The following is a 16,078-nucleotide window of genomic DNA, read 5'->3' on the forward strand; positions in this document are numbered from 1 at the left end:
TTAAAACGTTTTTTTTTTCTTAAATGAAATCACAGACCAAAAGAGCTAATATCTGTGTGAGGACTGATGTGTGTTTAAATAAAATTACAGAATTTATGCATACAGGTATAACACTTTTTCAGTGGTTTACCTATAAAAAAAAACCTTAGTATATAAATCAAATATCTGTAAAATAAATAATTGTTGAGCAAACTGTGTAAAGTATCTTTTAACAAAGTTTTTCAGTAACAGGTTACTCTTGTTTAGAAATACTTAAACCATCAATCATATACTTTGTTTACAGAGGAAAGTCAGCAACTTTGAAAGTATAAAAAAGAAATGGGAAACTTACCATCTTTATAGCAAGATTTGTTTACCAAACCAGGGTTATCCGCCAGCAGTGAATTAACTTCTACAACTTCTCCTGTCAATGGGGAATAAAGCTCACTGGCTGCCTTGACACTTTCTAGAGCTCCGAACTCATCTGAAAAGGTGGAGTTCACAAAATAAGTCAACATTTTATATATCATCAGGCAGTTTAAACGAATGCTAAATGAATAAATCTGAGAATTTACATATGGATTGGTCCATAAAAACTTCACTTTTTTGTTTATGAATCTGTTTGCCACAACCAAACAATATTTATTTTTAATGATCAATATCAATAAATGGGGTAGTAATATATAAATGCATTAGATTTATAGATTTTAAGGATTTATTGAATCAGTTCAGAATTGTCAGGTAAATGCCAGACATGCAGTTAGTTGCAAATTTGTCAAAAATTAACAGCAGTAAAGAAGAAAGATTGAAATAAACTTAAATTCTCTTTCAAAAAAAAAAAAAAAAAAAAACTTTATTAGCCTTTTACAGACAAATTAAGAAACTGTAGCAGAATGCTAGTGTTTTCCAGTGTAATGAAAAATAATATTAATTTTAAAAAAGTAAAAGTTGTTATATTTAATCTCCCATTTTCCAAATATTACATTTAAAACTGCATAAAAATATATAATTTCTTCAGATCTGCCACCCAACTTCCTACCTTGCTGGACCAACTCTGTTCCCACCTCTGGTAGTCCACAATAAACTACATCTCCCAGGGCTTCCTGTCGAAGAACACAGACAAGGTCAAAGCCCAAAGTGCGGCACATTGGTGTGTGAAGTTAGCACGAGCTCGTCTGCCAGTCTCAAACATGGCCTGGAAACCTACTTGTGCAAAGTTGCTTATGCCGACTGTCCCTACTCCGTCATCTTCGACTCGAACCCATTCGTGTTTGTCTGTGAATTTAAGTGCTGTAAAAAATAATAAAACCAACTCAGAATACAAAGCCGAGAGACTCGTGGCGCTGAAACGGAGGAGCGTCACTTTTCCTTATCAACTTCACCCCATTCCCTGTTAAAATTGTTGGCTAACAAGTTGCTCTGGGCGATTTTCGCAGTGATGTACCTGCAGAGAATCTGCTGGAAGACGCTAAAGTCCTTCGGAAAAAGGGTGTGATTGCCAGCGGTGCAGGAGACAGGGATCCCGAGCGGGAGAGCAGCGGTAAAACAGAGGGAAAGCTGGAAGACATGGAGCGCAGCAGCGCATAGGCAGCCATCTCTGTCGCTTGCTTATGAGACTCGCGTTCTTCTTCGTTGGTATTAGAAACACAAGCGGTGCTTCACTGCCCTCTAGTGGCCACTGTTGGAAACGCTGCTGCTTTTCAAAGTAAAATAAAATAAAATAAAATAAATCTGAAGACGGTTCTAAAAGGAGCTCTAGCAGTTTGGCTAATTTCCTGTAAATACAGTTAAATATGTATAAAATCAGCACATGTAAAGGAGAAAAAAATATTTCAACAATAATAGTACATTTAGTAAAAATAATGCAAAGAAATATATCCTTAAGCAAAGGCCCTTCACGCTACTGCCTACCAATGTAGCCCCAAGGGGTCCCAGGTGTGGATCTCCCTGTGCCGGTCCCCAGCCCGGATAAAAATACATGTAAGGAAGGCATCCAGCTTCAAACGCTCTGCCAAATTGAATGTGAATCAGTGAAACCTGATTAACTGTGGCAACCCCTGACAAATATAAACAAACAACAAATATAGCAAAAAAAACACAAAACTCCAAATTTATTTTATTTAATTACCCAGATCAGACATTATTTACCCTTTTAGTAATAACAAACAAAAAAAAAATAGTTGAAACCCATCATCTATCTCAGCTTTATAGAAGAATATAGCTACTTTTATTTTAGTTTTTTTCTTTTCCTTTCTTTTTTTTAACTTTTATACGCCCCTGGTTTTTATTTTGAAAAAAAATATGTAGTTTATTTTTGTTTGTTCCTCATTGTATGACATTTAAACGTTCTAAAGTTTTTTTTTCAAAAGCAACTTGGGTTGAGAGCCCAACAAAGGAAAAGATAAACGCCAAAAAGTAAAGTAGAAAAGTGAATCATTGATAAATGTTAAAGTAAGGAATAAAGACCACATTCATAATCTTATCCAAATTAGTCCAATGTGCTTAAATGCACAAATATGGTAATAAATAATATAATACAAAATAAATGCATAAATAAATAAGGTAATAAATAACTTATTACTATGAAACATAGAGGAATTATTTATTAAAAGACAACAAGATCAAAAATTAGGAGGAAGTTAAGGGACATTTACTTTTTAGTGCAGAAAAAGGAACTATTTGTGGATTCTTAAAGAAAATATTGTGAAGAAATATAAATAACAAATAAAATAGAATAGTTTTGAACGTTTTTAAAAATGTTTTTTTTAAACTATAAGCTCTTTTATATGCCATAATGTGTACATGTATAACTAACAAATGTATACAAATATTTTTTAAATAAGTAAGTTTAAAAATAAAGAGTCTGTCTCAGCTTTCTAAATGTGTATCACTTCTGTATCTGTCAATTGTTTCTCTATTCTTTTTTTTAGCACTCTTATTTCCAGTACTGTTTGTACTGTTCCACAGATAGCCAGTACTACTCTAACACACTTTCTTCTACCAAACACAAAGTACAGTTCTTGGTACAGCATTAAAGCTTAAAAGGTAACAACAAAAATTCCAGCTAAACAAAGCTAAAATCTGTACAGTTAAAGTGCAACAGGAGTGTTTAATAGAAAGTAAGTTTATGTTATGGTGGCAATGAGGGAATGTTTTTTGCTTTTTATTTGTATTTCTTAGAGAAAATATTCCCTAAAAATGTTTTTAAGATGAAAATCACACCATTTTTTTAAGATGTTGCTTAAAAACAGCAAAATAATTATTCAAAGTTCACTGTGAACAGATCCAAAAATGATTGCAGATGAACTTTAAGAGTGATTGGAGAATAAATACTCCTCCTACACAACAGATGAAATCAAATCAAAGCACACAAAAACACACTACATTTTTAAAGGCCAGCCAAAAAAGTAAATTATTTATTAACACAATTTTTTTCATACAAAATTGAATAGTACTTTGTTAAAAATAAAACAGAATTTACAAAGAAATTTCATTCTCATGCCCAGGAGTCCTAATATTGCTCCTAACCGCATTCATTTGGAAAATGGCATGTTAATAGCTTTTAAAAGAATAAAGGAAACTGGAGTTTTTCCCCGTTTGACTCCCTTTGTCCTGTTCTGGCTTCACATACTGTGTTGTAAGACAAAGTAAAATACAGATTTACTAAAATAAAGTCCTCCCCCTATTGCTCGGCTAAAAGCTACCAACATAAATAACAAAAGCACATCTGTTTGGCTTTTTATATTACAGTTTCAAGAGTCCATCCAGTGTCCACTTTTCTGTTTTTTTTTTCTTTTGATTCTGAAGATGAAAACAGAAAAACAACGACGACAACATCAGCAATGGTGAATAGAAACAACAGCTAACTGTAGAAAGGAGAGAAACCATACGGGGTAAAAAACTACTGTGTGTGTGTGTGTGTGTGGTTTTTCTCCACCAGAACTCATTGTAAACTCGCCCACTCTTGTTGAGAATCGTGTCCGTGTTAGTTCCCTCCTGTGGGGGTGCCGTGTGCTGCTGGATGGTGTGAGTGCTGCCAGTTCATTGCAAGCAGACAGACGGGGGGCTTTAGTCTCTAAAGTCTCTTTTTTTTGCTGCAGGAAGGAACAGCTCGGTTGGGAAAGCCAAGAGGTTCATCTCGGGCACGTCTTCACGCCATGTCACGAACGCGACACAGTTCTGTAATACTCTCCTCGGTCACCCAGACGCTGCTTTTTAGGTGGTCCGCTCCTCTCCGTCCGTTTCCTGTTTGGTCCTGCGCAGGTTGCTCTTCATCTTCACAAACTCTGGGGTGTTCTCCTGCTCCTCCTCAATTTTCTGCTGCTCCAGCTCAAGCTACAGGATGAAAAACACGACAAACGAGGTTTGATGGATGGAAAACATTTCAAAGATCCTAAAACGACCCCTCACTCTGATGTGTTTTACCTGTTCAAGTTTCTGCTGTCTTTTCATGAGCTCTATTTCCAGGTCGCTCTTCTTCTTGTGAGCCTCCTGCTCCTCCTTCTGAGCTTTGATGATTTGTTCCCTCTTTCTCTTCTCCAGAACCTTCTGCAGCTCCGGCTTGTTCTGAGGAGCCAGGCCCCTGCGAGGAGACAATGACGCTTACGTAAGCTGCGGCCTCTGATAACACTCACTACCTGCATTCAGCACAACACAAAGCCACAACTTGGCTCTTATCTGATTAAAGGGAATTCAAAGGAAGTTTTTTCTACATTTATGGAACAGTGTTGTTTTGGTAACATCAAAAATTATTTTTTAATTGTTTCACAGTTTTTAGAAGTATTTGTACCCTAAAGTAGTTTAAATATGCAACTTAGGTCCTACGCTCCTATTTTAAATATACAAGTTGAGGTTGATATTTTGGCTTTCAAAGGAAAAAGAAAGCATAAAAAATACATTTTTAAATAAAACAGTCAGAGCTCAACCCTCATTACTTCACTTATTTTTGAACTCCTTTTTCAGAGCTGAAAACACAGTGTTCCATCTGCAAACAGCACCGGCAGTGCTTTAATTAAATGCATTATTGAATCTAAGAGATTACATAACTGAGCTCAGAATGTTCCAAGATGCAGTGGGAGTTAATTTACAACAGCGCCCTTCCCCACATGTACACTAAGTGCACTTAAACGGCCTGTTCCCGGGTTAGTGAGGGACTCGGCAGATGAGAGCAGCGGCGGGGATTGGGCCACGCCGCTTAAGGCGACGTCACACTGAGAAAAGAGCAAGTCGAGGCAAAGATGCTCTTTTCACACAGAGGACAACACTTGCATAATCAGAGCTACAAACACCCCCTCTTACAGACAGGGAGTCAGATGTTTACGAAGCCACATCGGAGCGTCCAGCTCTAGGTGGCTGCGTGACTCGGATGCCTCCGCATGTCCAACTCTCCGTGTTTGTGTAGGCACTGCTGTTAAGGTAGCACCATGAGGGGTAAAAGCTAGTGTGTGTGTAGGCAGAAAAAGGCCTTCGGCTAGGAAATGTTTTGTAATCTTTGTTACATAACCTGCTTTTTTTCTCCTTTTTACTGGGTCATCTATCCATCCTCCCACCCACCCACCACACCCTTCTGTCCAGCATCACTCTGGATAAATCCCCATATTTTCCCCCATCTGTACAAGCGCAGACTCAAAACAATTTAACAAGATCTCTGCACTAGCCATTTAGTCATATGTAAACACAGCGTTCTGCAAACTTCTCACCTTTATTAATGTTTGAAGCTGCTCTTTCTTAATTCTAAAAGCACTGCAGTCTTTGACCCGTGCATCACTGCCGTGATAGAACAGCTGTCAACAGCAGGAGTGTTTACGCAACTATTTATATCCCGGCCACAAAGCAGGCAGCACGGTGTGGCGAGATGAAACGCAAACACTGCAGAGAGGATGATCACCGGCTGGATTCACACCAACACATACGCTACCGTTCAGCCGCCTAAAAGCTGTGTCACAGTGTCCATACGTCTGTGTGTGTGTGAAGCCCTTATATAACCAGGTTTGACATACTCATGCACTAATGCTTTTACATAATAACCATAATAAAAGTTTGATGTCTTCCACTGCAGGTGAAAGTGAAGACAGTTACAGAGGTTTACTGATGAATCAGGACCACAGCCGGGTTTCCTCCATTCACCCACACACTATTAGCTGAAAATCAACTAAATGAGCCAGAATCAGAACCCCTTGTGCGCAGTTTCTTTTCATCATTTGTTCTAAAAACATCTTTACTTCACATTTTATTATGATCAAGGATTATTTAAGGGCTTTTGGACAGTTTCAGAGTTTTATAAAACAGAACTGATTGCTTCTGCTCAATTACTCATAAACGTGAAATTTAAAAATCAGATTTTCCTCGATAGGAGGGGAAAAAAATTCAACAATTTTCTCTATATATTTTCTGAAAAAAAAACCCCAACCTTTTCTGGTTCATGAGCAGCTCTCGGTGCAAGTCCTGGTGGTTCCGAGAGCTCTTGACAGGGTTGATCAGCTTCTTGGGTTTGATGAGCTCATCACAGTCGCCCTCCAGGTAATCTGGTTCCGCCATGACCCTCCTCCCTGGTGGCAGTGACAGACCAGGATCACGCGGATCTGATTTAAAAAAAAAAACAAATACGACCATGTAAATGACTTTTATAAATAAATATGTTTAAAACTATGTTTTTACATTAGGTAAACAAAGCAAGCCCAGTTATCAGAATAGGATCAAGAAAACTTTTAGTTTTAATTTATTCTGAACCTTTTTGTTGAACCAGAATCTATAAATGAGAACACAAAGTACTTTTTTTCTTCAACCCACAAACATAAAAAAAATAATAAAATAAACATCCTTTTGTTAATGATTTTTTTTTATTTGGTGATGAACATTTGACTTTTGAAACATTAGAAACCCTGATAAAAGCATCCGTCTGGTTCTCCACTTTTCAATGTGTCACGATGACGAGTCTCCCTGAAATTACATAATTGTTCCCCACTGAGCGAAGTGGAACACTTCATCCTCCCGTCAGATGGTGCACCAAATGTATGCTAAATAACAGATGAATCGGGACACCGCGATCTTTTGATACATGCGGTTATGGAAATTCCCCAGATGCTCTTAATCCTCTAAAGTTCAGGACAATAAAGGATGCATAATGCATGCATGGAATCACACCCTCAGGCAAATGCATAAACATTGTGTGCAAACATTATGCATTTCCATTATAAGATTTACTTACTAATGTGTCATAACTGTAATTTATTAATGCATAGAAAATCTGAGAAAAGTAAGAACTTATCAGCAACTACAATAAAGTTTGATCAATACTGTCAGAGCAGAAATAATGAATTAAAACTAGAATTAGCCAGTTTAATTTCCTGATTCTCAACACAGACTGCAAAATCAAGTCAAAATAAAACTATATTTGTCAAAATGTTTCATCGACTGCCAGAAAAAAGTGCATAAAATGCCTCTCGGGTTCACTCACCCTGCAGATGAGGAAAGACGGGGTATCTAAACATTGTTGTCATCTTGATTTTTTTTTGGTTGCAAAATGCGACTAGCAGAAAAAGATGGTAAAATATCCTGTTAGTCTGTGCGCTACCGAGCCGTCAAGAGAGCCGATTTGTCCCGCACAGCTGTCTGCCACTGAAGTGGTCGGAGTTCAAAGCCTGTTTTATAGCTGCGCTCACACCGTCACGCTCCCTCCCTCCCTGTAGACACTCCTAATAGGTTCTTAATATTTTCCCCATCAGGAAAGAGACTGAGTCTTCACAAAATGTTACCATGTATATACAATAGATCCAGTTTAAATACATAAACGTTTAATAAACAGTTAAATGGCTTTCTTTTTTATATTTCCTTTCCCACAGCCTCTGATGACTCATGAACAATCATGTTGTCACGATGCCCGAGCCTGAGACTCTTTAAGGCTGAGCTTTTTCCGGTCCCTCGGCTACATGCGGTCAGTGACTGATAAGGACAAACTGGGAACAAAGAGTGACGTTCAGGATACTGAATGGGCCAATCACAATCATTTGTGCCAAAGATGCATTTGCTCTGCACGTGTTAGAAGCAGGCGTGGGGGGGATGTCTTCTCAGAATCAAAACAAAAGAATGGAATCGTGTAATGAGCCACATCTGCCACTAGAGGGCGATGTTTCTGCAGACGTAAAACTAAACTGTGGCTGTTATGCAACTAAAACACAGCCAAGTTAAAATATGTAAGTTATTATTACTTTTATAGAAATAAACATTTTTGAAATAACTAAAAATAAAGCTGTGGATATTAGTTAGCTGAACGAGGGAAAAAAATAAATATATTGACTTAAAGGGGCAGATTTAATACATCAAAACAAATATTAAATGTGGCTGGTGTTCATGTAAATAAACCATAAGGATGTGTGTGATGTGGAAATCTGAGAACTTTGTGCGACACTCCTGCTGTGTGTGACCCCAGTGTGCTGACAGCGTTGGGGCAGTGGTGCAGAAAGGCTTGCACTTTAGATCCCTATGTAGGACCACAGGTGGTACAGACATCCAAGAAAGGTTTTTGTCTATGAATGTGTGGAATTTACAGAGTGGAAGTGTTGTGTGTGCACAAGTCTGATTAACACATCTACTACTTCCTCTGTGCCCCAGGGAGGAGAGGAAGGAACACGGGGACTTCAAAAAGGGCTAGCACCTTCTAACTGGAGCGGTGTTTAAAGTCAGACAGGCTTTATTTTATGTGGTTTCAAGTTTCTCTTCAGATCTCAATACTTTAAGAGCAACCAAGAGCTGCAGCTAAATGACAAACACTGGAAAACAACATTAACTCTAATGACACTGAGGATTTGGATGCATTTACCATTAAATCTCATGTATTCAGCAGGAATATGAAGCATACAGTACTGTAGAGATCTCATTAATGTCCATATTTATGTTCAACCATTAGAACAACTCTGAGCACTGCAGCAAATGGATGAAAAGTTTTTGGGACAACCATTATTGTGGTTCCAGGAATCCCATTAAAACTGTTTACTCATTCTGAGGATACACCCTCAATACAGATACAAACAACAAACTAAAAAAAAAAAGAATAAGCTTCTGGAAGGCCTATTATTCAATACGTCTACATGAACGGTAAAACAGTGAAACAACAGCCAAGGAAAACAAAAAAAATGGGGTTAAAGTTGAATAAGTTCAATAAAACTTAAGGTCACGCAAAACTCCTCATGATTAGTTTGACTATGATCATGTGCAGAAAGTCACATTTCTGTGAGCAAACATATAAATACTTCACAAGTAAAGGAAGTGCAAAAGGTCTGAAAAGTCACAGACATTTGAAGGCTTCTCTATTTGTAGGATTAAAATAAAAATTGACAGACGTTTGGTAGTTTGGTCTCCAAAGAGGAAGTGAATCAATAGTGTGTTTGTACTTGTGGCTGTGTGAAAGTGTGTTTGATAGTGGCAAGCTGCATTAGAGCTGAGAGGATGGTAGATCTTTGAAGGATATAGTGCCTGCACTGTGCCAAGTGTGACTAGGTGTGTTATGGGAGCTGGTAGAAACAGACTTGCTCTCACAAGTCAAGTTTTCTAAAAAGTTTCCATGGATATCTGCCTTTATCATCAACTCAACATTTAGAGGCAGCAAAGGACAAGTTTTAGCACACACTGGTTATTTCATAAACAAAGTTTAAGCACAAAAAATACAAGTAATGAGTTTTCTTTAGCCAAGAAATTTAACTTTCTCAGAAAAAAAAAACAGAAACCAAAAAAAAACCCACAAATAACTGCTTGTTAAATAGCATTATTAAGCAAGCCTGGTTCAGCTCATTAAAGTTGGCGGTTTTTCCACTTTTATGTACTTTGAGTAAAGCGATATGCTACAAAAACAAGGTGCAGCTCACATGGCAGAGTGCTGCTAATGGTAGAGAAATGCATTTAAAGCTGGCAGCCCAGCACATGATTTCACAAACGTTGCATCAGGCACAAGCAGCCCAATAACTGTCAGAACACAACACTCAGATATAAGCATACGGTGGAGTTGGGTAAGTAAGTTAGGTAAGTAACAAATGGTCGTTAAGTTTCAACACAAACTAAAGCTGGACACGTCACATACAGGAAAAGCTACTCCTTAGCAGGAAAACGTTAAGTACGGTGGCCCTGAGGTGCAAATCACATCAATAAATCACTCAAAACATTTTAAATATCACAATGACAATTAAAAAAGCAAAAATAATAATAATAAAACGGCATTACATTTTAGAAAACAAAATGAAATGTTCAAAACAAAACACTGAGAAACCAAAAAAGGTAGATGTTATGGGACATTGCTGATTGGATGAGGATATCCAACATCACTTTAAGCCAATTAACTTTTAATTTAAACAATGGACAAATGTCATCATCCAGTCAGCGATTTCCCACGGCACCAAATTTAACATTTCATTTTGATTTCTGTAAAATACTTGTGTTTTCCTAAACATTTTTTTTCTTTTTGCTTCCTATATTTTGGTTTCTGAAATTTTGTTTTCTAAAATATAATGCTATTTTTTTTTTTAAATACTTGTTTTGCTTTTTTATTTGCTGTTGTGATCTATAAAGAACCACTCCAATGAAACGCATGTTTTTGGTGTTTTTAAGATGTTCCATTTTTCTCATAATGGTGAACGTATATGAAATAATTTAAGTTTAAAACTGCATTTCCGAGTAGTTCTGTATTCAAATCGCGTTGGATCAGGAGCAGATGAAAACCGGATGTTTGAAAATGCTCAGCTTTATGATGCAGTCACTGCCATGGGCGTACAAAAATATCTTCCTTCTCCGCTTCAATTCTAAACTCTCCACTTGAAGAAGAATAGTCTTTATTTTCCTCATCTGAGCGCCAATTTGTCAGCCATACGAACCTGTATTGCTGGATTGCTCCGATATTTCTCACCCTTTTTTTCTTTTTTTTTGCTTTTTTCGCTAATGTTAGCTTAGGCTTGTGAGGCGACTGTCACTTGTGGGAGAGAAGGTAAACAAAGGTATACTGGGAAATTAGCAAGGCTAACCTCTACACCAACTGTCCCGCAAACAAAACCGAAAGCAAATTTTTTAATGAGCCCCTGCTGCACTGCAGGAAAATGTCTTAAAGGGGCCATACCATGAAATATAAACTTTTAGAGCTTTTAAGTGTGTTACACTGTTCATTCCTGACTATAAACAACCCCAAAGTGGTATTTTGATTCGGTCAAACAATTTTGAGTAATCCTCTAAAAACCTGCACTCTACAGCAGCCTCTCCCATACCCACGAAAATGAGTGGGTACTCACATGCTTACATCACAAGTTGAGAACCACCCCCTCCAGGAAGAGTCTGCTCTGCCCCCAGGCTAACATGAACACTTTGTCTACAAAGCTAGCAGTGATCAGGTAGCTTTTCATGGGGATAAACACACAGGCCACACAGTATGTACATCAATATTAAAAAAAAAAAAATGATTGTTTTTTTTTTGTTTTTGTAAAGGACATGCTGACAAGGACCCCTCAGGATGACGTCATGAAATGGGCGGCACCTTCAAGGAGTGAAAGGTGGAGCCTCAGAGATCGAGTTGTTTTACATATGGGTATGAAAAGAGTTCATTAAAATAACTAATTTTTCATAAATAATTGTTTTTAGTGTTCCGAAGGTAATATATGATCATTTTTATGGTTATAGTTTACTCTGAAAGGCTTAAAACCATGGTATAGCTCCTTTAAAAAAATTACACAGGCTTTTTGATTCGACCTAAAACCTGTATAATCATAATTTAAAAAATAACAAATTTACAATAAAAAAATATAGTTGGAGTGGGACTTTAAAATTCTTTGCTTTAAATTATTTGTTGATGCGATTCACACTTCAGGGCCACCGTACTTTAGGATCCTCCTGACTAATAGAGAACAATAATGAAAAAACATTGCTTAAATTAACAATTTCACAAAAAATCATTTTAAGTAAAAGAATTTCATTGCAACACATCTTGAACAAAATCTTTGGTTGTTGAATTCTTCATTGGCCCATTTTCTTAACCTCATTCCCTTGTCACTTTGCCTCACATCTTGGCTGGATACCACCTATTCCTCTCACAGATGGGAGGTCCACCCCTCAGGGGAAATTACGTCATCAGAACCCCCATAGCAACCCCCACACCCAGTTCTCTGCATCTCTTCCTCTCTGTCACAAACACTGTCCTCCCTTGCCAGACAAATCTGGCTATGGACATCGAAAGCCTTGCTGTTAAAAATGCAGCCATTGGACCAGAAATAAGGAGGGGTCCCAATTTAAGAGCAGTGACAAATAGGCTTTTAATTGATGTCATAGTGGGAGGGAGTGGGGAGTATTCAGCATGTGAGCGAGATAGAAACAGCAATGACATGATGGCAATTCTGAGTCAAAAGTAAAGCAGGGACAAAGAGAATTTTAAGAAAAGCCAATACAAACATCTAGGGGTACACCATAATGATAAAACCTCCTCAGTTACTCTCTGAACTCTAGGTTTAGCCAAATTAATGTATTTTTTTACACGTAGCCACTGTCCATCAAAAGGTAACAATTGCCATTCTTTAGTTTACATATATATAAACAATCTGGATTTTTGTTTCAAGATGGACTAAGGTAGAAAAAAAGACACCAGATAAAAGGGATTATGTACAGCTCCAAAGTAACAGGAGAATTGAGTGTTTGTGATTGGTTCTGTACTGCCTGCCATAAAAAGGGGGCAAGCAGAAAGAGAAGATGGTGATTCTGAAGGGCTCATTGTGTCCTGACCTTTGCAAGGACCCCAACCTGCTCCCACAATGCGAAATGTCACTGTGGATACGCACGGGTATGAGAATTTACAGTGAAGAATTTTAAGGTTCATAAAGCACAAATGAGCAGACATGCAACAACACCCACACAAGGCAAGGATAAATCACACATTATGCGACAGCATGAAATACAGGCCATCTTAGTGTAGCTCTAAAGACAGTTACATTCAGCCACAAGAAAGCCAGTTGGTAAACAGTGTCAAGTCTTTTGAGATGGAAACTTTTCAATGCTTTTTGCTGAAGATTGTTTTTAATTTTAAATGTAATTAAAGTAAGATCTACTTTTTCCTAATGGATGTAAATAGCAGTATTTCAGTTAATGCAGCCCTTGCTACAAAAGATATTTAAGCCACTATGTCCATTAAAACACATAAATGGTCCTTTATGATATTTTTCAAATAATAGCTTGAAGTTAAACAACTGTTTTTGCCACCATCGACTGTTTTTAACTCATCTCTTAAGAAGGCTTGAACTTAGCCGTGACTAACCAAAACCCTACTGACTTTCATAGTGGTTATGTAAAGCTATAGCAATGTTATTTTTTTCTTATGCTGACTTCGGATAAAATGCAGACCATGCCCTTTCTGTTTTGCACTACTTATTTGCAGACAAGGAATACAGATCATTATTTTTCAAACTCAAAGACTCGTTTTGATTAAGCAATTCTGAAAGGACCCCATCATTATGATCTTAGCTTACTAAAGGAAACGGTCTGATCTTCACTAAACCTTATCAGTATGATCTTAGCTGAAGCTAATGGTCTTATCTTTGCTGAACTAGTTTGTTTTGACATTACAAGACAAGAACACTTCAAAGATAAACGCTTAATCTAAAAATTGTAAATACCAAAGTAGCAGCTTTGAGATGCACATTCTTAGAAAATGCATGGTTATTCAGTTTTTTTCAGAATCTAGTGAAGTGGAAGCAGGTATAGTGTCACACATACTTTATATAGAGGGCACGGTGGAATGTTCTAAACATTTCTGTAAAATAAATTCCATAAAGCTCTACTCATCAAATGGAGGTCATGAAGTTTGAATTATCCTTTCACACAAAGTCCCTCTTCTTTTATGTCACACCCTGTTATTTTAGATAACAGAACAAAAACTCTTTCACGGAACTTTTATTACAGATATGAGATTTAGTATCACAGACTGTTTTAGATCAGCCTTACAGTTTATTTAGCTCAAAATATATCTGGAAAAAATATGTCAATATATTTCTCCACATGTATCACAATTAAAAAAAACATTTCTGTTGTTCAAGTCTAAATATATTGTTGGTTTTGATTAAGACACACATGTTCTGTCCTGATTGAATCTCTATGAACTATTCAATGAACACAAAAACATCCTAAAGAGGTAAAGGTATATTAAATGACAAAGGGGGAAACAAGTATCTGCAGAAAAAGAAAGAACACAAGAACAGGAGTCTTGTCAAATGCTAGAGTGGATCTTACTTCCTAAATTAGTTTTATTTATAAATTCATGCCTGAGAGCTCTTATTCCTATTTGATAACAAGAATTATATTTGACACATGGCATATTGTGTATAATCTGTTTAATCCTATACCATCTTCTTCTGTTGTCTGGTTCCTATGGTATACAATCTGTTCACTAGACTGTGAAATCAGTTCACAACAGATAACTTCTTTTTCCAACTCCTCCAGAGCCGTATGAAGCAGAATGTCCAATAGAAAACACTGCAGCTCAATGCTTACATGTATCAACTCATGGGCTCCTTTATTTTCAATCTAGTCCTGACTCACAAAGGGTATAGCAGATATAGAGCTGGTGTCATTCAGTTAAGCTGACGTTTATCCTGCAGCATGCTGGCATGAAGACACCTATTTACAAAGCAGAAACGTATGCCTGCCATTCTCCATGAAAACAGGGGAGTAGAGATGATGTTTGACAGCTCTGATGAGTAAGGAGATTTCTCACTCGATTTTTTTTTCAACTGTTTAGATTTCTCTACTGCCGTTCAGTGCTACTCTACCATTTCTTCTGTGGCAGTCTTTTACTCAATGACAACATTTAGGTGCTTTGGGGAAAGAAAAATTGATAAGAAATTTTACAATTTAACATACTTTTTTAAACACATGGGATTTTAGTTCTGCACATTATGCTCATTTTTTGTTTACCTTTTCTGTTTATACTTTTTATTTGCCCACAAGTCCACCACATCCACAAAGGGCAAGAGGGAGGCTAGTGCTTTAGGATTTGGGCAGGAGTCAAGGGACCATCAGGACATGGGACATCACCTCACTCAATGGTGACAGAGCTCTTACTGTGGTTATGGCTTAGGCAGCGAAAGGCAACTCTAGGATTCGAGAGCCGCATTCCTACATCCAACAAAGCCAGCTCTGGCATGTTTTAATTGGCTGCACACACCTGAACCATGTAGTCACACCGGTCCTCGAGTTGCCCATACTTGACTTGGCGATTAAATAACACAGAACACCCATCCCTCTTGAACTTTCTAGAAGCGAGACTAGAAAGTACTCCTACTGCAGACTTTTGGGTTCTATTGGAAAACATTAACACCCGTATGGGCAATGACTGTAAAAAATGGAGGGGTGTAGTCAAGTAGGGACTGCCTACCAAATCTGTACCCTAGTAGTGGTGAATTGTTATTGTATTTCTCTGTCAGTAACAGTTGAGAACATGCTTAAACACAAGAGTGTCCATTAGCTCCCGTGGCACCAGGACACTTAAGGCAGGAGGTCAACAATCAAATGTCAAACCTTGACTGAAGATGTTGTCAAGAAGTGCAAGGAATACTTTGAGGATCTCTTTAACCCTGCCCAATGTCTTCCACCCAGAAAGTTGAGGGGGTTGGTGGGCCAGTCCATGGCCCAAGGTGAAGTCGCAGAGAGCCCCTTGGTGGTTTATTTATTTATTTTTCTTTGCCTTGTTCACCAGGGAAAGGAGAGTAGAGGATAGAGCTTGAAATCAACAGTCTTTTATGCATAGCTGCTGCAGTATTGCAGTCACTATATTGATCAATTTAATTGTGAAGAAGGAGCTAAGCCAAAAGACAAAGCCTTAGATTTATTAGTCATTCTATATTCCTACCTTCACATACGGTTATGAGTTGAAAGCAAAAGGACAAGATACCAGATAAATGCAGCTAAAACAAGTTTTTTTTCCACAGAGTGACTGGGCGAGGAGATCCCTTACTGCTGCTCTTCGGTAAGGAGAGAATCCAGTTGAAGTTGCTCTAGCATCTCTTTCAGATGCCTCCTGGGCACCTCCCCATGGAAGTATTCTGGGTAAGCCCCACCAGGAAGAGGCCTCAGGAAAGACCCAGAA

The 16,078-nt window shown here is 37.7% G+C and overlaps 2 protein-coding genes across 4 annotated transcripts in view; both read right to left on the reverse strand.

The window, feature by feature from the left end:
• Window positions 1-1,660, reverse strand: part of gcsha (glycine cleavage system protein H (aminomethyl carrier), a) — a 4,757-nt gene extending 3,097 nt beyond the window's left edge. Inside the window, exons 1-4 of the mRNA XM_024282459.2 lie at window positions 1,424-1,660; window positions 1,187-1,269; window positions 1,019-1,082; window positions 332-463 (exon numbers count right to left, since the gene is read on the reverse strand). Coding sequence (XP_024138227.1) covers window positions 332-463; window positions 1,019-1,082; window positions 1,187-1,269; window positions 1,424-1,574 — 430 coding nt within the window. The 5' untranslated portion in view covers window positions 1,575-1,660. The remainder of the gene's footprint in view (window positions 1-331; window positions 464-1,018; window positions 1,083-1,186; window positions 1,270-1,423) is intronic.
• A 1,704-nt stretch (window positions 1,661-3,364) lies between these two features.
• Window positions 3,365-16,078, reverse strand: part of fam107b (family with sequence similarity 107 member B) — an 18,114-nt gene continuing 5,400 nt past the window's right edge. For 2 of the 3 annotated variants that reach the window (XM_024282269.2, XM_036212434.1), the window contains exons 2-4: window positions 6,389-6,560; window positions 4,405-4,561; window positions 3,365-4,314 (exon numbers count right to left, since the gene is read on the reverse strand). In XM_024282269.2, the coding sequence (XP_024138037.1) occupies window positions 4,195-4,314; window positions 4,405-4,561; window positions 6,389-6,516 (405 nt within the window). In that variant the 5' untranslated portion in view covers window positions 6,517-6,560 and the 3' untranslated portion in view covers window positions 3,365-4,194. Of the gene's footprint in view, window positions 4,315-4,404; window positions 4,562-6,388; window positions 6,561-7,435; window positions 7,609-16,078 lie in introns of those variants that run through there. The other variant, XM_024282268.2, reaches the window with a different exon arrangement.

The sequence above is a fragment of the Oryzias melastigma genome, linkage group LG6 (genome assembly GCF_002922805.2).
Source record: "Oryzias melastigma strain HK-1 linkage group LG6, ASM292280v2, whole genome shotgun sequence".
In the NCBI taxonomy this organism is placed as follows: domain Eukaryota; kingdom Metazoa; phylum Chordata; class Actinopteri; order Beloniformes; family Adrianichthyidae; genus Oryzias; species Oryzias melastigma.